Source organism: Sorex fumeus, unplaced genomic scaffold (assembly GCF_029834395.1).
Source record: "Sorex fumeus unplaced genomic scaffold, SorFum_2.1 ptg000183l, whole genome shotgun sequence".
Classification (NCBI taxonomy): domain Eukaryota; kingdom Metazoa; phylum Chordata; class Mammalia; order Eulipotyphla; family Soricidae; genus Sorex; species Sorex fumeus.
Window position 1 is genome coordinate 7,929,357 of NW_026606240.1, and position 21,370 is coordinate 7,950,726.

The following is a 21,370-nucleotide window of genomic DNA, read 5'->3' on the forward strand; positions in this document are numbered from 1 at the left end:
AGAATCGTCCATCCTGTTTTCCAAAAGGGCTGAACCAGTCTGCATTCCCACCGGCAGTGAAGGAGGGTCCCTTTCTCGTCACATCCGCGCCAGCATTGGTTGCTTTTGTTCTTTTGAATGTGGGCCAGTCTCTGAGGTGTGAGATGGTATCTCGTTGTGGTTTTGATCTGCATCTCCCTGATGATTAATGATGTAGAGCATTTTCTCGTTTGCTTTTTTGCCATTCAGATTTATTCTTTGAGAAAGTTTCTGTTCATTTCATTGCCCCATTTTTTGATGGGGTTGGATGTTTTCTTGTTGTGGAGTTCAACCAGTACTTTGTATATCCTTGATATCAACCCCTTGTCAGATGTGTATTCGGAGAATATCCTTTCCCATTCTGTAGACTGTCTTTGTATTTTGGTCACTGTTTCTTTGGAGGTGCAGAAGTTTCTTAGTTTAAGGTAGTCCCATTTATCTTTGTCTGTTTTCACTTGCTCGGCCAGTGGCGTGGCAGCTTTAATGTCATGGAGGGTTTTGCCAACTTTGTCTTCAATGTACCTTATGGTTTCTGGTCTGATGTTGAGTATAAGCAGAATTTTTAAAAAATTTTAACACTAACCACAGAAAAAGCACAAATATTAAAAAACAAAAAAAAAACTTATGTATTTGTGTTTAAGATTTGAAAAAATATAAAAATTAAGTTTATAACCTCATGTTTATTGTAATATGTGCTTTAATTAAATCAGCTTAATTTAGAATTCTTTTAAAGTTAAGTGATTAAATTTTTTTTTTTTGCTTTTTTGGTCACACTCAGCAATGCACAGGGGTTACTCCTGGCTCATGCACTCAGGAATTACTCCTGACAGTGCTTGGGGGACCATATGGGGTGCTGGGAATTGAACCCAGGTCAGCCATGTGCAAGGCAAATGCTCTACCCACTGTGCTATCACTCCAGCCCCCTGGTGATTAAAATTCTTAATGCTGAATTGCTTGTTTATTTGTTTTTTTTTCTTTTTGGATCACACCCGGCGATGCTTAGGGATTACTCCTGGCTCATGCACTCAGGAATTACTCCCAGCAATGCTCAGGGGACCATATGGGATGCTGGGAATCAAACCCAGGTTGGTCACATGCAAGGCAAACACCCTACCCACTGTGCTATTGCTCCAGCCCCCTGAATTCCTTGTTTTATGAGTGGGAATTGCTGCCTAAATGCTATGCTTCCCTGTATAATGTAATCCTTTGATTTTAAGTGGATAGAAGTAATTTTTAAAGACTAGAATATAATCTGATATAAAAGTCTTTTTGTTACTAATGTGTCTCTGTTCATCCCCTCCCAAACACACAATCATATCGTAGGGAAGGTTTAGTAGCAAAGCAGGAAATATTCAAAAAATTTTTTCTTAATTATTTTTCTAAATTTTCATGTTTGGGGGTGTTTTGCCACACCTGGTAGTGCACAGGGCTTATTCCTGACTCTGTGCTCAAGAAAGATCCCATCTCCCTCCTTAAACCAACTGGGCTCAGGAGACCATATGTGGTGACAGGAATCTGAGGTAGGTCAGCTGTATGCAAAGCAAGTGTCTTAACCCTTGTACTATCTCCCTGGCCCCTAAATTATTTTTATAGATAGATGTAAAATGTATGAAATTTTTCCCCCTAATGTTATTCCATATGCCTTTCATAATCACAAAACGTGCTTTAGGGACATGATTAATATTACATATGCCTTATAGAATATTTGATCTCATGGAAAATTTAATGCTATCTTCTGATGTTGCCACTAGACTGGTTATAACTAGTGCATGAGTGGATGGAAGAATGAATTCATCATTCATGAATTGACTGATAACACCGAGGCAGGCAGGGAAATCCTTTCTGCAATAAACCACCATCTCCCTCTTTTCTCTATAGTCTGGCCTTACCCCAATCCATGTTGCTGCCTTCATGGGACATGTAAATATTGTATCACAGCTAATGCATCATGGAGCCTCACCAAATACCACCAATGTGGTAAGTAGTCTTCAGAAAGAAGTTTAAGGTCAATTAAAGAGGTATGGTTATAACTGGTAATAATTCTTTGTATCTATTTATGTTTATTATAATTACATTAACAACTCTTCGACCGCTTAAAAGACCAGATTTTGAGACTACCTTTAATTTCCCTGAGTTCAAAGAAGCAAGATCTGTTCAATAACAAACTGGTCACAATTTGTTAGTACTTACAGACTATGTCCATTACCCTTACAGGTATATACCACTGGGTACTACACTTCAAGTAATAAAAGTCTTATGGAGGGAGACACTTTCTGGGGTTTTTCTTGCTTTGTTTTTTATAGTAGAAGTAGTGAGTGTTGTATATGACATTGAGAAGGTTGTTTAAGTGTCGTTATATCGTTTCAAGTAAATACAAAGTAATTTCTCTCTAGAATGTTTGGCCATATTAGAGCTAACCCAAGGAATTTTGTTGATCAAAATGTTTAGATGCTTTTCCACATAAAGCATGACTCTACAGAGCCATGAGCCTCGGTGTTCAAACTTACCATCCCCATCTGGGTGTAACGCTTGGCATTGTTTTATGGGCTTTAAATTCTGACAGCATCATAATATTAACACACCAGATCCCAGGCCTATGGAAGCCAGCTGGTTCCATGCAGAACTCCCCCCCCCCCCCAATTGAAAATAAAACAAGATTTTGTCTTGTTGCCCTACCCACCTTTCTTGACACAGAAAAGGGGTCAGAAATCAAGAGGTCCTGCCCACTGGCCCTGAGGTGGGCCCCTGATAAGCTCTGCCTCCCAGATTAGCACACCACAAGGCAGAAACAGGCCCAGGGCTCTCTGCAGTTCGGTCCTCCTGGGTACAAATAAAGGACCAGTTCAGCGCCTTTTCTCTCCACACTACAAGTTTCATGCAAAGTATGTCTGACCTTCCACAGAAGTGGATTTTCTGTAGAACAAAGCTCAACTTAGCAAAGAAGTTAAAGATGGTCATTTTGATGTTGTGTCTGTGTGTTGTGTCACAGATTAAATCCAGGGCTTTACACATGCAAGGCAAATGCTCCACCACTGGCTGAGTTATCTTTCTTTCTATCCCTTAGATTTAGTTTGGAGGGTGGAGGGGACATACCCAGTTGTGCCCAAGGGCTACTGCTGGCTCTGTGCTCCAAGACTGCTCCTGGCAGTGCTTGGGGGACCATGTGGTGCTAGAGATGAAACCAGGGTCAGCTGCATGTAAGGGAAATGTCTTAACCCTTGTCCCCTATACTTTATTATATATATATATATATATATATATATATATATATTATTTATTTATTTATTTTTACTGGATCCTGCCTGGTAATTATCAGATCTTACTTCTGGCTCTGTGCACCAGAATTTCTTTTGGCATCACTTCTGGGGACCATGTGCAATGCCAGGGATCACACTTGGATTGACCATATGCAAGGCAGATACCTGACTATATTCTAAATCTCTGGCCCTGACTTGCTTTTTATATTGTAAAAAAAAGAAAAGTTATTGAGTAGTACATCTGAACAAGTCTTTGGTTAAAAGGGGGCAGTTGTAAAGCTCAGTGGCAAAGAAATGACCCCCTTAAGCCATCATTCAAAGACACAATGCTGATCTACTAAAATACAGCAAAGATCACAAGCAGAGGAGCCAGATAGCACCCTGGGGGTGCCTGCATTATTCTCGAAGCATTTGGTTTTGCAGGCTGGAGCAATAGCACAGTGGATAGGATGTTTGCCTTGCACGCGGCCTACGTGGGTTCGATTCCTCTGCCCCTCTCGGAGAGCCCAGCAAGCTACCGAGAGTATCCTGCTCGTACAGCAAAGCACAGCAAGCTCCCTGTGATATATTTGATATGCCAAAAACAGTAACAACAAGTTTCATAATTTGTTGTGAGATGTTACTGGTGCCCACTTGAGCAAGTCGATGAGCAATGGGAGGACAGTGCTACAGTGCTTGGTTTTGCATTCTGTATTTAAGAAAGGCACGCAAGCATCCAGACTGCTGATGCTTTGGGGAAATAAGGAGGTCTGACATGGTACAGTGTCCATCCCGCCCTGTGTACGAGTCACCTGCAGGAGTCACAGACTGGCTGGGGTGGTACTCTGATTCCTTCCCTACCTTCCCCTTCACCCATTTATCCTCCTCTGTGACCTCTTTGAAGTTCACCTTTCAACCTCCAGTAGCCCTGAGGAAAAGTCACCTTGGAGATAATTGAGCCATATCCCTGACACTGCTAGTAATGTAGCTCCCCTGGGGAACAAAAGTCTTTCCATCATGTGACAGGTTCCTGTATAATTCTTGGGTATTTAAATTTTTTCTCCTTACGACAGTTCAAAAGTGCCGTGACTTAAAAATAATAAGACAGCTCTGTGATGGCTTGTTCTTCAGCCCATGTTCTCCCTTGAACACATCTCACTTGATGATCTCTCTCTCTCTTTGTCTATCTCTTTGTACTCTGGAGAAGCCTGTGCTCTCTCTTGAACACATACTTCTCTCATTCTCTCTCCTCCTATCTGTCTAAATTAGTTTCAGTAAGGACCGTCTTGCTTCCTCGCCAGTAGCGAAAATCCTAATGTGATAAATTTCATGCAAATGAAGTGTGCCACTGTTCTTCTGATCTGCAGTGATTTTCTTTTTGATTCCGTTTTCCAGAGAGGAGAAACAGCACTACACATGGCAGCTCGGTCAGGACAAGCTGAAGTTGTGCGATATTTGGTGCAAGATGGAGCTCAGGTGGAAGCCAAAGCTAAGGTCTGTGCAACGAGGAAAATCCTTTCCTAAAGGGGATAGAGAGTGGGGTGAGGAGTTGATTGTTAGGCTTGAAAATCAAGCGTGTCTAACCTAAGACAACATGCAAAGGCTTAAGACCTTCACTCCTATACATGCGCTCTCCCCGGAAAACCTCAGTGACAAAATTCTTTACCCGCATAATATCATTTTTTAAAAATCCCATTCCTGCATATGTACCTAATTCAAGTATTTAACAGAATCAAATATTTTTTTTTTTTAAAAAAAGAGCATTGTGCCAGAAAGAAGTTTGTGTCCTTGGCACTTAGGTCATTTTAACAGATTCGGAGCTAGACGTAGATCTGGTGCAAAATTCTTCTCACTCTCTGAAGAAGAGCTTATACCTAAAACTACTGGAACAGGCCAAGCCTGCAAGCATAATTTAGATCTCTTTGATTAACATATATATGGCATATATATACATATATATACATATATATATGGCAGCTGTCACTGCCAAGAGAAAAATAGTGTCTTTTTTTAACTTTTTCTCTGCAATTTTTGTGGTTATGTTTTGTTTTGGGGTCACAGCCGGAGATGCTCAGGGGTAACTCCTAGCTCTGCACTCAGGAATTATTCCTAGCAGTGCCCGGGGGACCACATGGGATGCTAGGGATCAAACCTGGTTGGCCATGTGCAAAGCAAATGCCTCACCCACTCTACTATCATTACAGCCCTTTTCTCTGCAATTTGGAAAGCCATAAAGGTTGCAACTCAGACTCCCTTTGCTTCAGGGGTCTGTCTTTATGGAATGTCTGGGATGGATTTGTATGTTTCATGGATTTGTATGTTTCACTCTTCATGTGGGCTTGGGCAACAGGAGAAACCTTTTTATCTGTCACACTGTGCAGGTAATGAGGGAGTCAGTATGGGCATCAAAATGGGAATTCATGTCAAGAAATAGAAATGACCATTTGACTTTCACCAATACAACATATAAGTGGTTTATTTCCATTGTTTACATAATCTAGTTGGTTGTTTTGGGCAAAGTAAAGAGAAAGCAGATCTTTTTTTTTAAGCAGTTTCAGTAGCAGGCACGATAATATATTGTTTAGTTGTTTGAAATAGTTAAAATATAGTACAAATTGATAAAGTCACTAGCACATGCCTACCGGAAGAGAATAGTCTCTGTCACCATGGCTTAGTTCTGTGATTGTAGAACTCAAGCAGAGAGAGAGGATGGAGCACGGCCAGTGAGCCTGGTAGGTTCCAATAAACCTTAATGTCCAAGCACAGGCAGCCACTGGTACTGTGCTGGGCCTAATTCAGATGCTGTTGGTTAAGGTACTAAACTGGTTAGATAAAATGTTCAATCACGGTTGCACTCACCATTAATGAGTATTGCTATTTACATATGAAACATTGCTTGCTCCAAAATAGCTTTACACCAGGTCTGGAGCGATAACAGTAGGTAGGGCGTTTACCTTGAACGTAGCCGACCCAGGTTCGATTCCCAGCATCCTATATGGTCCCCTGAGCACCGCCAAGAATCATCCTGAGTGTAACCCCTGTGCATCGCCAGATATGACCCAAAAAGCAGAAAAAATAAGAAAAAAGGCTTTACCCACCAGCTGAAATTGAGGGTAGGATTTGTCCTTTCTCTAAGGAGACTCTTCGGCATATTGTGTCTAAAATCTTGGCTTTCTCAACCCAACCGTTTGGGTGTGACCTTGGTCCACTGCTATAGCTGTGTAACACTGGTACACCAATCTTTTTCTTTCCTTTTCCTTTTCTAGTTCTCTCATTAAAAAAAAAAGTAAGAATAATAATAGTTGGAACTCACAGGTTATGATCATGACTAAAGAATTCTCCGAGCCTGGGCTGTGTAGCTGCTCAATAAGTGTGTAGTGGAAGTGGCAGCAGTAGCAGAGTTTTCCGGGAGTTTTCTTTGTGTTCAGCATTCTTTTCCCAGCACTCCTTGTGGCACCTCCCCTAACTCTTTTCATGCTTCCCACTAATTTGAAGGTGATCTTGCTCTGACCCTGACCCTCTCCCTGCAGACCCTCACAAAGAAGTGCCATATGCTTCCTCTCTACATAAAGATTGACCTGAAATTTGTTTGGGAACGTATTTCTGGCCTGATGCCTGGAGTATGCCTCCTTTGGTGCCCAGGGGACTACGCAGTGCTGGGTCTGGAAGCCAGGGTTCCAACATACAAAGCTTACGCTCCTCACTTTGAGCTGTCTCCCATGCCCTTTTCCTGAAATGTTCATGTTCCAGTTGGGTATTTCTCGCTGGAAATCCATTCATAAGGGCAAATTTGAAAGGTCAGAACCCAAAGCTGCAGGGAGGTAAGAACCGAAGAAGGCCACAGGCCATAGTAAATGCCTCTTTCCCTGGGGTGAGTTCCACTCCAAGTCAACTCCAAGCAGACACTGGGCAGACTGCAGGGCAGAACTGGGTGAGCAGAGGGTAGGCCGGCTTTCAGCCACCATCAGCGCTCTTGTCTGAGAGCCTCTGTGCAGACACAACTGCACAACCCTGGACTTTCCCCCTTTTCCTCTGCTTTTACTTTATTTTATTTTATTTCCTCTGCTTTTATATCGATCCAGGTATTTGTGTTTTATCAGAATCCACTTCCCTGGGGCCACAGTGATAGTACAGCAGGTAGGGCTCCTGCCTGGCCTGCAGCCAACCTGGGCTCTATCTTAGGCACCCCATATGATCCCCTGTGCACAGACCCAGGAATAAGCCCTGAGCATGGCCAGGCATGACTCTCCCCCAAATGGAAAAAAATGTTTTTCCTTATCTCCCACCCAAAATAATATTTTTTTAGTATTCAGAGATTTTTATTGTAATCTTTTACTTACTAATGCAGACACTTAAGTAGTATCTACAATATAATATTTTCTGATATAAAGCCAATATTCCCTTTCTTATGATAAAACAATTTATATTTTATACTCATATTTTATCATTTAAATTTTCTTAATTCTCTTCACTCTTACTAAACTCCTTTTTAAATTAAATTAAATTTTTTTATTGAATCACCATGAGATGCACGGTTACAAAGTTGTTCATGATCGGGTTTCAGTCATGCAATGTTCCAACACCTGTCCCTTCACCAGTGTACATTTCCCACTACCAGTGTGTCCCCAACCAGTTTTCTCTCTCTCTCTGTCTCTCTCCCTCTGACTCTCTCCCTCTCTTCCTGTCTCCCTCGCTCCCCCTTTCCCCCACTCCCACTCCTTTCCCCCCAAGAAAGGAATCTTCAGAGGTTAAAAATTGATAAAGTACAAGTAAGGATAACTTATAGAGATGTATCTCATCATTAGCATAATAGTAAGTTACTCCAAGGGTATTTGAGTCACTTATGACCACCATGTGTTTTATTTTGTCCTCTAAATAAATAAAATTCATCAGTTTGCTGAGTGTAAATGTTCTTATATCTTCAGGATGCAGTGTTCTCATACCAGGCCCACCTACAGTCTCCCTTCAACACAGTCCAAGGTCCTATTCTTTTTATTTCCTCCCTACATGGTAACTGCAATTCTGCCAGCAGAATATGAGCTTTGCTTCAGTGGATATGGTTGTCTGTTTGTGAGCACCACATGAGAGTTAGGTAATCTGATATTTGTCTTTCGCCTTCTGTGCTTAGCAGCATCATTCTTGCATTTTGTACTGTCCTTTAGGATGATCAAACCCCTCTCCACATTTCTGCCCGACTGGGGAAGGCAGATATAGTACAGCAGTTGTTGCAGCAAGGAGCATCTCCAAATTCAGCCACGACATCTGGGTACACCCCATTGCACCTTTCAGCCCGGGAAGGCCACGAGGATGTGGCTGCTTTCCTGTTGGATCATGGCGCATCTTTATCTATAACAACAAAGGTATGAAAGTGTATTTTGAAATCCTGGTGTTCTCTGACAGTACCTCCTTCAACCAATTCCCAGTATGATAATAAGTACAAAAGCTTGGCCACAACATTGCAAGTGGGATCTTATGGTAGTCTTGAACATGGCAGCAAGGCCCTGGGTTGGGGAAGGCTAATTTGGAATGTGAGTGTGTGTGTATGGGGGTGGGTGGGGGAAGGATTAATTCCTCAGTATGGACAGTGAACAATGATATATAGAATTTGTTTGGGGGTTTGTTTTGTTTTGTTTTAATTGCATCCAGCTGTATGCAAATGGGTTACTCCAGGCTCTGTAATCAGAGGTCATTCTTGTGGTGTTCACGGGAACCACATGTGATACCAGGGATTGAACCTTGATTGGCAAGCCCCTTAGCCACTGTACTGTCTCTCCAGTCCTAGAGTATTTTTCTGAAACCAAGTATGCAAACCACTTTATCAGATCTTAGCTGATTAAAAAATTTATAATATTTCCATAACCAAAGAAATTTTTCAGAGTTATTTTTCTTGGATTATTTTTGTTTATTGCCTTTTTCATTATTTCATACAGTGTTTTGATTTTTTTGTTTTTAAACCTCAACTTCACTGCTTTAGAATTTAATCTACACTATGTTTTTATAGTATTTTTTTGGTAGGGCATTTGCCTTATGCGCAGCCAGCCCGGTGGAGTGGAGCCAGGTTCGATCCCTCCACCCATCTCAGAGAGCCCAGCAAGCTACCGAGAGTATCTCTCCCGCACGGCAAAGCCTGGCAAGCTACCCCTGATATATTCAATATGCCAAACACAGTAACAACAAGTCTCATGATGGAGACATTACTGGGCCCGCTCGAGCAAATCAATGAACGACGGGAGAACAGTGTTTGTTTTGATTGTTTTTTATTTTTATTAGACACCATGAGGTACAGTTGTAGACTTAAAATTTTTGTGCTTGAGTTTCAATTATACAATGATCTAATACTCATCCCTCCACCAGTGCCCATTTCCCACCACCACGGATCCCAGTATCCCTCCCACCCCCCATCTCCCCCATCCCACCCTGCCTCTGTGGCAGGCATACCCTTTTGTTCTCTCTCTCCTTTTGGCTGTTGTGGTTTGCAAAAGAGGCACTGAGTGGCAATCATGTTTGGTCTATGGTCTACTGTCAGCATGCTTCTCCCATCCTGGGAGGATCCTCCCAACACCCTTTATTTGGTGCTCCCTTCTCTATCTGAGCTCCCTTTTCCCCTAGCATGTGTAGCTGGCCTCCAAGCCAAGGAGCAAAATTCCTGGTACTAATCTCAACCATAGAATTTTATCTACACTATTGCCCTTTAAGTGAAGAACATAAAATGTAGAGCTCGTTTTTCATATGATGCTATGTAAGCATATCAAGAGTGACTATAAAAATGAATTGGTCCTAGTATTTCTTAGAAATTTTTGGAATTGGCCATGGAATTTCTGGGAATTTTGTTGAATCCTCATATTGGAGCACAAATAAGAACGATGAATTTGTGATCAATTCAAAGAACAATTACAAACACTTGGAAACTACCTGAATAAAAAGATGCCTGCTTCATACTTCACCCTCTGAGACTCCTTATGCTCTCTGGTACAGTTTAGATATAGAGATCAAGTTCCCAGGTCTCGTCAATTATGTAAAACACAGTCTTGGGTGATGCAAGTACTCTAGCTTTTCTATCATGACAGCTGCTCATTGGTTGTGGTCAGTTATTGTCTCATGAGGTCAAATGCACTGATGATCTCCCAGTCACTTACCTTGGACCATTCTTAGAAGTGCTTTCTTATTGTTTGATAACCCAGATCATCCAGAGTTTATACCAAGAGAGAGCAACTACTTAACTCTGAGTATCTAGTTCTCACACACTTAGGGCTAAACCATGTGTGGTTATCGGGTTCTCCTTAGAGAGCTAAAGTGAGAGATTCTCTAGCCCCTGCTTCTGAGGCTGGAACATCCATAGCCATATGTAATATGGAAAGGGGAAGAAACAATGCTAGGCTGGTACATCTGGCACCTTGCGATTTGGGGAGGTGCGTATTTGCCCTGGATTGTTCATAGCTCTCCAAATCCAACTACGCCAGGTGTCCTGTAACTTTTTCTTCCTTCCTATAATCAGTTCCCCAGATGCCCCTTAAATAACCCCCAAATCCAAACTGCAACATCAAATGCTTGGTTAGTCCCCCAAATAGTGGCATGTATGTATGGCTGGGTTATTAGAGGGAAATTGATCACTGCCTCATTAGATGTCCTGCTTGTTTTTGTAATCAAAGGAATTCAAGCTGTTATCTGTCAGTTTTGATCTTTTGGGGAGGGTGGGCCGCTGGGGCAACCAGCAGTGCTTAGGGTCAGTTCTTGGCTCTGTGATCAGGAGGGAGCTCTGACAGTGTTTGAGGGAACTTTTCCAGTGCCAAGGATTGAACCAGAGTCAAGTGTATGAAAGACAAGCACCTGTACTATCTGTCTGGCCCCAGGTTTGATCCTTATATGCAGACTTAACTTTAATCATTAAAATAATGCATCAACTACAGAAAATTGGTATTTTACCTAACTTTTATTTTTCATTATTTTTGTTTCTTTTTTTTTCCAGAAAGGATTTACACCCCTTCATGTGGCAGCAAAATATGGGAAGCTTGAGGTGGCAAATCTCCTGCTCCAGAAAAGTGCATCTCCAGATGCTTCTGGAAAGGTAAGCAGTCACCAGACATCAGGTATCAGGTGTATCAGGTCACCTCATGGTACAGAATAAGAACTAATAATTACCAACAGCCACCTAACTAATAACTAAACATACTTAAGTTTCACAGGATAGAGAGAAGTAGGCAAGTGAAGGTCCACGCTGATACCCAATAGCAATGAATTGAATTTATGTTAGAATTCATGGATAGCTAATCTAATGCTGTCTTCAAATTCTAAGGTTCTAATTTTCACATGGTCTTGACACTGGTTGTTGTTTCTGCACGTGTTTCAGAGCGGACTAACTCCACTGCATGTAGCTGCACATTATGATAATCAGAAAGTGGCGCTTCTGCTTTTGGACCAAGGAGCCTCACCTCATGCAGCCGCAAAGGTACCTGTACTTCAGTTGCGCTGATAGGCAATACCTATTGTTTTCTCTCTCTCTCTGTGTATGTGTGTGTGTGTGTGTGTGTGTGTGTGTGTGTGTGTGTGTCCTTTGACTTCATCTGTGGCACTATTCTAATTTAGGGACATCTTATGATGAAGAAAGTAAATGCTTCCTAGGAAATCTGTGCCTTTAGTTACTTAGTCATCTAATGTGGTTGGTGCTCAATAAATATTTATTTGAAAATTCAGGATGTCTTGGAGCATGAGGAGAAAAAAATTGAAGTTCTCTGGGGCTAAAGATACAGTACAGAGGGCAGGGTGCTTGCCTTGCATGAGGCTGACTGAGTTAATCCCCAACACCCTATAAGGTTCTGCAAGCCTGCCAGGAGTGATCCCGAAAGCCAAGCTAAGAGTAAGTCCTGAGCACCAACCGAGGGTGCTTCCAATCAATATAAAAGAACTTGAAGTGCACATTAGCCAGATAATAAACATAAGCACAGCCTAAGGAAGTCAGAAAATGCCAATTTGTTAAGCATCTAAAATGTGGTAGATTTTCCTGACTGCAAAACATTGTCTTCAAGCTCATTTTTATATCTAATAAACTGGGTTTTCTAGTTTAAAAGTTTAAGCTTATCTAATAAAATTTTATCTTATACAATTTTATCTAATAAACTTTTATGTTATTACCAAGGAGAATGGTGAAAGGAGGATTGGTCCACATCAGGCCCTGGCCCTGTCCTCAGGCGTGACCCCTGGCATGCTCAAGGGACATGAGGGCAGAAACTCCAGCTGGGATCAGCTTCATGTAAAGCAAGACTTTCTCTCACAGCAGAGAATCTTCTTGTTAGGCAGTTTCTCAGAAAAGTTACATACATGTACGTGTGTGTGTGTGTGCGCGCGCGCGTGCACACGCGTGCATTATAGTACTCAGGTGTTATTTAAATATAGGTGAATAGAGGCTGGAGCGATAGCACAGCAGGTAGGGCATTTGCCTTGCATGCAGCCAACCTGGGTTTAATTCCCAGCATCCCATATGATCCTCCAAGCCCCACTAGGAGTAATTCCTGAGTGCAGAGCCAGGAATGACCCCTGAGCATCACCCCCCCTAAAAAAAAGCAAATAAATAAATATAGGTGAATAGAGTGTCTTTATTATTGAGTGGGTGACCAAGTGGCTAGAGGTCATTGTCATTATACAAATTACTGAATTATTAGAAGAAATACCTTTCATGTGATAAGTGCTATTACATCAAGACCTGCCGTGAGTAACAGGACTGGGAGTGTCAGAAGAGGCTGGCTGATGGGTGGCATGGCAACCTCTGCCTTCTGTATGGTTTCTGACCCACCGTGCCCCCTGGAATGAGCAATCTGCGGTTAAGACCCGAATCATAGTCCCCAGTACTCATTCACAGATGCTTTTCTCTTTCTGCTTATCTCAAAAGAAATTCTAAGGTGTCATTGGCATGTTTTATATGATCAGCATCAGAACCTTGTTCAAAATAGAATCTTGTAAGTCTATAACTATACCTCATGGTGTTTCACTCATTTCATTTTCATTTCATCATCCTGTTATTCGTCGATTGCCTCGAGCAGGCCCCAGTAACGTCTCTTTCATCCTAGCCCTGAGATTATATTCAAGGCTATTTAGGAGAATGAGACCCATCATTGTTACTGGTATTTGGCATATTTGGTACGCCACGGGGAGTTTGCCAGACTCTGCCCTGTGGGCAGGCTACATTCGATAGCCTGCAGGTTTGTCCAAAGTAGGAATAAGACAATAAGATGTCATAAAAAAAAGTTCTGTTAAGATGTCGCGCGGCCGCGAATGTGGCCGCACGGTTCCGGGATCTGGATTTTATAGTCTCTGAGTCTTGGCCGCTGATGGGATTACACGGCGCCAGGGGGCCAGGTGGTGGGTGTGACCCTCGCCTACTGGAATTTGGAGGATCTGGGTGGAAGATGCTCGACTCCAATTCGAGTAGGCTTGGAGGTCTCGGCCCCGGAACCCGCGTGGCTTTGTCCCTCTGCCAGTACCTTCATGTGTGCGGAGAGTGGTCTCAGCATGGTGGTGGCTGGTCCTGGAGGTCTTCGGCTGCCGGAGTCCTGGTCGGGGCGGGGAGGAAAGCTCAACCTGCTCCCCTCCAAGGGGCTCCGGGAAGGAACACCCAGGTGTTCCACTAATTAAAAAAAAAACAGAATCTTGCATTGCTTTTAAATGACTGTGAGCAAGACGGGGTGTCCCTCCCCCAGACAAGGAACCCCGCTTTCTCGGGTTAGAGGACTATGAAGGCTCCTGAAGCACAGCTAATTAGCAGCATATCAAAGAAATTTTGTTCACCCCTGCCCAGAATATCCAGGGTCATACAAGGTAAGGATCCTAGAATGTTCTGAAAGCTTTAGATCGTTTGACTGAGAGTTCACTAGTCATTGTGAGCTACCAGAAATGCAAAGACAGAACATAATAAATTTGTGTTTTTAATTTTACTGAACGAAACAATAAATATTACCAAAAGTATCTAATATGGTCACTGAATATTGATTGGAGTCCACTGGGTAGGAAAGGGGTGTGAGGGTGTTGGGAGTTAAAACATCTGATGAAGGCATGATCTTTGAATTTTCAACCAATAGATGCTGACCATCAGGGCATGCTGGGGAAAAGGATTTTTTGGCAGAGCAATGTAAGACAGAAACATGAGTTGTGTGTTGTTTAAGGGACATGCTGAAGCCCAGCACAGAATGACAGTTTTCATAAGAGGAGTAGTCAGAGGGGGCAAATAAGAGTTCGTTATACCATCTTGACTGTTGTGAAAATTAAATTTTAACTTACAAGCAACATATGGTCATGAAAGGGATTTTAAAGGTAGAATAAAAATGACTCTTAATATTCTTCAGTGGGACATTATTTATTTATTTCACTTTCCTTTCATCACCAATTTAAACAAAGTGAGTATTTATTGAGCACCTACTACTTAACTCCCTCTAAGAGGGAATTCTGTTGTCCTCTTGTAAAACCAGCAGGCACTTCTAACATAACTTTTTTTAAGCCATCAAAGAAAACCTCTACAAAGGGAAACAGGCCCTTTGGCCATGCACTGTTTGAATTTTTATCTTGTAACAAGGTCTGTGACCAAGGGATCTGTGTTGACAGAATGGTTATACACCACTGCACATCGCTGCCAAAAAGAATCAGATGGACATAGCGACAACTCTGCTGGAATATGGTGCTGATGCAAATGCAGTTACCCGGCAAGGCATTGCTTCTGTCCATCTTGCAGCACAGGAGGGGCACGTGGACATGGTCTCACTGCTCCTCAGCAGAAATGCCAACGTGAACCTGAGCAATAAGGTAAGCTTGTTCTCTTTCTAAAATATGCACAACTCAGTGAGATCTCACTTCTCGGCAAGAGGGCATAAGATAAATCCCTGTAAAATGAGTCCAGTGCAGTATTGCAAGATGTTTATCAGTGTTCTTTATTATGGCAAAGATTTGGGAACAGTTCATCTGCACAAAGTGGACGTGACTGGCCAATAATTGAAAAGTCATACAATTGAGCAGAATCTAAGTCATGAAACAGAAGCCAGAGCTCAGGATTTTGCTCTGTTGGTAAAGCACCTATTGTAGGCTTGAGCCTAATATCTGATTCTTGTCTCCAGCCCACTTTGCCAAGAGCTATTTCCAGTGCTTCGGGGATCCTAGCTTGGTGCCAAAATAAGTGTGACTACCCACGCCACCACAAAGTGTGCACCCCCAGTAGTCCAGCCCTATAACCTGGTGTGTGTGCAGCCCTTCACTCACTGTAGTCAGGCAGGGGTACCAACACTTTAGCCAGCTCAGCCCCTGGCCCAACAATTACAGGTGAAGGCACCATGTTCATATTAAAATGTAAGGTTTGGGGGCCGAACTGTTAGTACAGCAGGTAGGGCATTTGCCTTGCACATAGCTGACCCAGGTTCAGTCCCCGGCATACCGTATGGTCCCCTGAGCACTGCCAGGAGTAATTCCTGAGTGCAGAGTCAGGAGTAACTATCCCTGAGAATGGTTGGGTGTGATCCAGAAAGACAAAAAAAAAAATTAATTAATAAAATAAAATGTAAGGTTATATAAAAACCCAACAATGTTGGTGTAACCCCAACAACGGCCAGGATCCAGAGATTATCACACCAAGATCCCGGGAGAGAACAAGGCAGAGTCTCCTATCCTGTGCCTGACTGTCCTCACCAGGGCCCAACAGCTGAAAACCTCTGGGCTCCAGCTAAGGTCATGCTGAGACCACTCTCCACACTTGGATGAGCCTCATGCATAAAAGAACTGGCAGAGGAACCCAGGTGTTTGGGACCTGGGGCTGAGATCTCCAAGCCTGCACGGTTTGGGACTGGACCTGCCAGTAGCTAGACAGTTACACCCACCAACTGCCGTGTAACCCCAACAATGGCCAGGATCCAGAGATTATCACACCAAGCTCCTGGGAGCGGGGCCGCACGACTTTTTATTTACATTTGTTTAATTTTTCAGGGTACCTTAAATATTCCACCCACACGGCAGAGCCTGGCAAGCTATCCGTGTCTATTTGATATTTGATATGCCAAATCCAGTAAAAAAAAAATGGATCTCATTCCCCTGACCCTGAATACGGCAGAGTCGAGAAGGATGTGGAAGGAGAGGCTGATAAAATCCCAAGGCAGAAATAGGCTGCCAAAACGAAGAAAGACAAAAATGATTGTCTGTACTTTTAAATCACGTACACTGGCATCTGATGCATCCATCGAGAACCTGATGGTACAAGCACAAAAGATCAAGTACGACATCATTGGTCTGACTGAAACGAGAAGACATCAATCACATCACACCGTTTTCGACACTGGAGAAGAACTGTTCCTTGAAACATGTGACAAAAGAGGTGTCGGTGGTGTCAGTATCCTTGTCAACACAAACTTAGCCATGAGCATTGATTCATTTGAATGCCTAACAACCCGAATCGGACGATTACACTTGAATAGATGTGGCTCACTGCCGGCAGTTTCTATCTTTGTTGTCTATGCACCAACATCCAATTATGGTGAAAGAGAAATTGAGAAGTTCTACATGGAGCTGGAGAAGTTCTATAAAGAAGATCACACCTTCTACAAGATCATAGTCGGTGATTTTAATGCCAAGATAGGACCAAGAAGATCAGCCTAAGAACTCCACATTGGGACCCGTGGCTTAAAATGGAATGAACAGGGTGACAGACTGTCTGAGTTCATGATGTCAACCAAGACCTTCCATGGTAACTCACAATTCCAAAAGGCTGAATCTAAACATTGGACATGGGAATTTCCCAGTGGACGGTTCCTCAATGAAATAGACCACATCATATTCAATTGGTGGTTTTGGCTAACCGATGTTGCTGTTGTCCCAAAATTCCAAACGGGATCGTACCACCGTCTCCTTCGTGCAAAATTCTATGTCACAGAATGAGAAAAAAAGAATGCAAAGTTTTAAGACGAGAACTCCCAGAATGACCACCAGCTGGGAGCTCTTTGACTCTGTTGCAGCAACATGGGAAGATGCCGTCATTGACAACATTGATGAGGAATACGATTGAATGATTCAGCACCTCAGTGATTGTGCGAGGAATGCCAAGAGAGAGATAACCACAATAGACCACCTTTCTTCGAACACTCTTGAACTTATTCGCCAACGTGGCTTGGCATATGCTTCAGGCAACCGCAAGCTAACGTCCGAGCTGGCAAAACAATGCAGAGAAGCCATCAAGGATGACCTCAAAGACAGGAGAGCAGCGGTGCTGGTAGATACGGCAGAAGACGGGAAAAGCATTCGTAATGCCCGCCTGTCCTTCACAAACTACAAGACCAAGATGACTGCCCTCCGACATCCTGATGGATCTATCACATCTTCCAGAAGGGCAATGGAGAAGATTATTCATGACTTCTACTCAGATCTCTTTAACAGCCACGTCCACTTGTCCACATACCACGTTCCGCATGATGGATATGTCATTCCCAAAGTTCTCCCTTCTGAAATCCAACATGCCATCTCATCGGAAAAGAAACAGAGCACCTGTCCCAGACAAGATCAGACCTGAATACCTGAAGAACTTAACATCAGTACTCATCAATACACTGTCTCGGCTCTTCACATGCTATCTGTCTGAATGCAAGATTCCATCCCAATGGAAAACCAGCAGGACTGTACTACTATACAAGAAGGGAGACATCCACGACATTGGCAACTATCGCCCAATCTGCCTATTGTCTGTCATCTACAAACTGTTCACTCGAGTCATCCTGAATAGGATTAGCAGAACACTAGATGAAGGACAACCATGTGAACAAGCCGGATTCCGAAAAGGATTCAGTACCATCGACCATATCCACACGATTACTAAGCTCATTGAGGTTTCTCAGGAGTTCAAGATGCCGCTCTGTCTAACGTTTATTGATTTAAAGAAGTCCTTTGATTCTGTTGAGACGGAAGTGGTCATAGAAGCCCTAGCCAATCAGGGCGTACAAACTCAATACATCAGGATCCTCCGTGAGTTCTATTACGGATTCACTACCAGGATCTCACCATTCTACAAAGAAGTAATCATCCATGTCAAGAGAGGGGTTAGGTAGGGTGATACCATTTCACCAAAACTCTTCAGTGCCACCCTCGAGAGCATCATGCGACGACTGGAATGGGAAAGAATGGAAGTGAAGATAGATGGTCGACAACTAAACCACCTCCGCTTTGCTGATTACATCGTTCTGATAACACCAAACATCAGCCAAGTGGCATAAATGCTGACCATCTTCGACCGTGAGTGTGGAAAGGTCGGACTACAGCTGAATCTTACGAAGACAATGTTTATGAGAAACAGCCTCGTTCCTGACGCTCCATTCGCTCTCAATGGAACCACCATCTCCAAATGCAACAATTATATATGCCTAGGTCGAGAAATCAACATGATGAATGACCTGGCACCTGAGTTGCGCAGGAGGAAGAGAGCGGCTTGGAATGCCTTCAAGAGCATTGAAGAAACAACTAAGAGGACAAAGAACCTCCAGCTACGAGCACATCTCCTGGATTCCACTGTTCTTCCTGCATTAACATATGCCTCAGAGACCTGGGCCCTATGAAAACAGGGTGAGAACGCTATTCAGGTATCTCAAAGAGGAATCGAAAGAGCTAGCTTGGAATATCATGATTCACTCAAAATGAGAGATAGAATCTGGAGTTCTGATCTCCATCAATGCTCAAGAATCAGGGACGCTGTCTCATTTGCCAAGGCATCAAATATCAGATGGGCTGGACATGTAATGAGGTTTACAGACAACCACTGGACTAGAGCCATTACTGACTGGATTCCACGGGATGTCAAAAGATCGCGTGGACGCCCACCTACAAGATTGTCAGACTTCTTCGTAAAGACCCTGAATGATCAGTTTGAGGCTCTGCATGTTCCTAGAATGAACAGATGCCATTGGGCTATGCTAGCACACAACAGGGATGAATGGAGACGTTACTGGCACCCGCTCGAGTAAATCAATGAATAACGGGGGATCAAGTGATCAAGTGATATAAAAACAAACTTTTAGATAATAAAAACAAAATAGTGGTTATTTGGGGAAGGAGAAATTGTGGGTGAAAGAGGATGGGTAGGGGCTGGAGCAATAGCACAGCAGGTAGGGTACAGCGGGTTGTACGCGGCCAATCTGGGTTCGATTCCCAGCATCCCATATGGTCCCCTGAGCACCACCAGGAGAAATTCCTGAGTGAAGAGCCAGGAGTAAACCCTGTGCATTGCCAGGTGTGACCCAAAAAGGAAAATAAAAAGGATGGTGTGTAAATCAGGTAAAAGAGGTCAAGTAGGGGGTCAGAGAGAGAGTACAGGGGTTAAGGTGACTGCCTTGAATACCCCCACTCACTTCAAACCCAGCACTGTGTAAGAATGCCTGAGTACAAAACCAGGAGGGCGGCCCCATCTCCCTTTCCCCTCACCCAAAAAGGGACTCACTTCTGTGGTGATGGATGTAAGCTAGAATTCTAGTGGCCAATCTGAAGTTGTGTTTATACATACTGATTTAAAAGATTTAATATCTGAAAAAAATACATATGCAATAGGGGCTGGAGAGATAATACAGGAGTTAAGTCACTTGTCTTGTATCCTGCTGACCCTGATTCAAATCCCCAGTACCGTTTATGATCCCCAAGCATCACCAGAGGTCACTCCTGAGCCTTGGACCAGGAATCTCCCTAAGCACTACTGAAACAAATTAAGAGTTTAGTTATGAATTTTTATGGGGGGGTGATTTTTTTGTTGTTGTTTAGGAATTAGAATTAAAACAGAAAATTTTGTCATATTCATTGAGCAATATTGTTACTTCACTGAACAGAGAAAGTTGTAACTTGTGGTATGTTTACTCATTCTATATTTCATTGTGGGGTATCACTGCCTGACTTACCCAGTTTTTGAGGGAACAGGGAGTTGGGCTTTTGGCTACATCCAGTGGTATGTATTTAAGGCTTACTCCTGGTAATACTCAGGGGACCATTTGTGGAACTGGGGTTGGCCACATGAGACAGTGTATTATCTCTCCAGTTTCACTATCCCAGTGTTAAACTAATTAGAAAGAGAACTTAGAAACAGGGCAGGACTTAATAATAAAATAATTTATTTTATTCAATACATTGGAAAGGTTGTTAGCTTACATTGAGTCTGTGCATGTTTATTGACAGTTTCAGGAAACTTGGACCTTTTCCCCAAATTCCTCAAATCTCCATCTTTATTTTCAATAGTCTCATTATTTGTGGAAAAAAAGTGCCAGGGTTTAGTGAACAAAATTGAGAATCTACCCCATAATTGATGAAAGATATGTTATAATGTTACAGCTTCTCCCTTCTTACAAGGGTCTGGGTTAGCAGAATCTGAATTGCCCCAATAACAGGGCATATATAAATATATATATTATGTGTATATATGGGCTGGAGCGATAGCACAGCGGTAGGGCATTTGCCTTACAAGCGGCCAACATGGCCGACCCGAGTTTGATTCCTCCGCCCCCTCGGAGAGCCTGGCAAGCTACCCGTGACGTATTCGATATGCCAAACACAGTAACAACAAGTCTAATGATGGAGACATTACTGGGCCCGCTCGAGCAAATCGATGAACAACGGGAGGACCGTGTGAGAATGTGTATATATGTAGATGTAGATATACAGGTATAGACATGTGACATATATAACATGGTCACTGTCCTCTCGTTGTTTACCGATTTGCTCAAGCGGGCCCAGTAACATTGTGAGACTTGTCACTGTGTTTGGCATATCGAATACGTCACAGTGAGCTTGCCAGGCTTTGCCGTGCGGGCAAGATACTCTCAGTAGCTTGCCAGGCTCTTCGAGAGGGGCAGAGGAATCAATCCTGGCTTGGCCAGGCCAGCTACACGCAAGGGAAACACCCTATCACTGTGCTATAGCTCCAACCCATATCCATATATACTTTTCAAAAATTTTAGTTTTAGGAGTTGCTCCCAGGGTACCCAACAGTGCCAGGGCCAGGGCCTGAAGCATGTGCTTACCCCATCGAGCTCTCTCTGGTTGGTTTCTAAATCTTTAGATAATACAAAACTGCAAGAAAACCCACGAGTTCTTGATATACAAGCCTCCTGGCATTTGATTTCTCCTTCACG

At 43.0% G+C, this 21,370-nt stretch overlaps 1 protein-coding gene across 16 annotated transcripts in view; it reads left to right on the plus strand.

Annotated features, from left to right (window-relative positions):
* The window catches only part of ANK3 (ankyrin 3), a 536,318-nt gene that overhangs the window by 374,827 nt on the left and 140,121 nt on the right, over nt 1-21,370 (plus strand). For all 16 annotated transcript variants that reach the window (XM_056107909.1, XM_056107905.1, XM_056107907.1 and 13 more), the window contains 6 exons: nt 1,897-1,995; nt 4,650-4,748; nt 8,417-8,614; nt 11,221-11,319; nt 11,602-11,700; nt 14,844-15,041. In XM_056107909.1, coding sequence (XP_055963884.1) covers nt 1,897-1,995; nt 4,650-4,748; nt 8,417-8,614; nt 11,221-11,319; nt 11,602-11,700; nt 14,844-15,041 — 792 coding nt within the window. The remainder of the gene's footprint in view (nt 1-1,896; nt 1,996-4,649; nt 4,749-8,416; nt 8,615-11,220; nt 11,320-11,601; nt 11,701-14,843; nt 15,042-21,370) is intronic.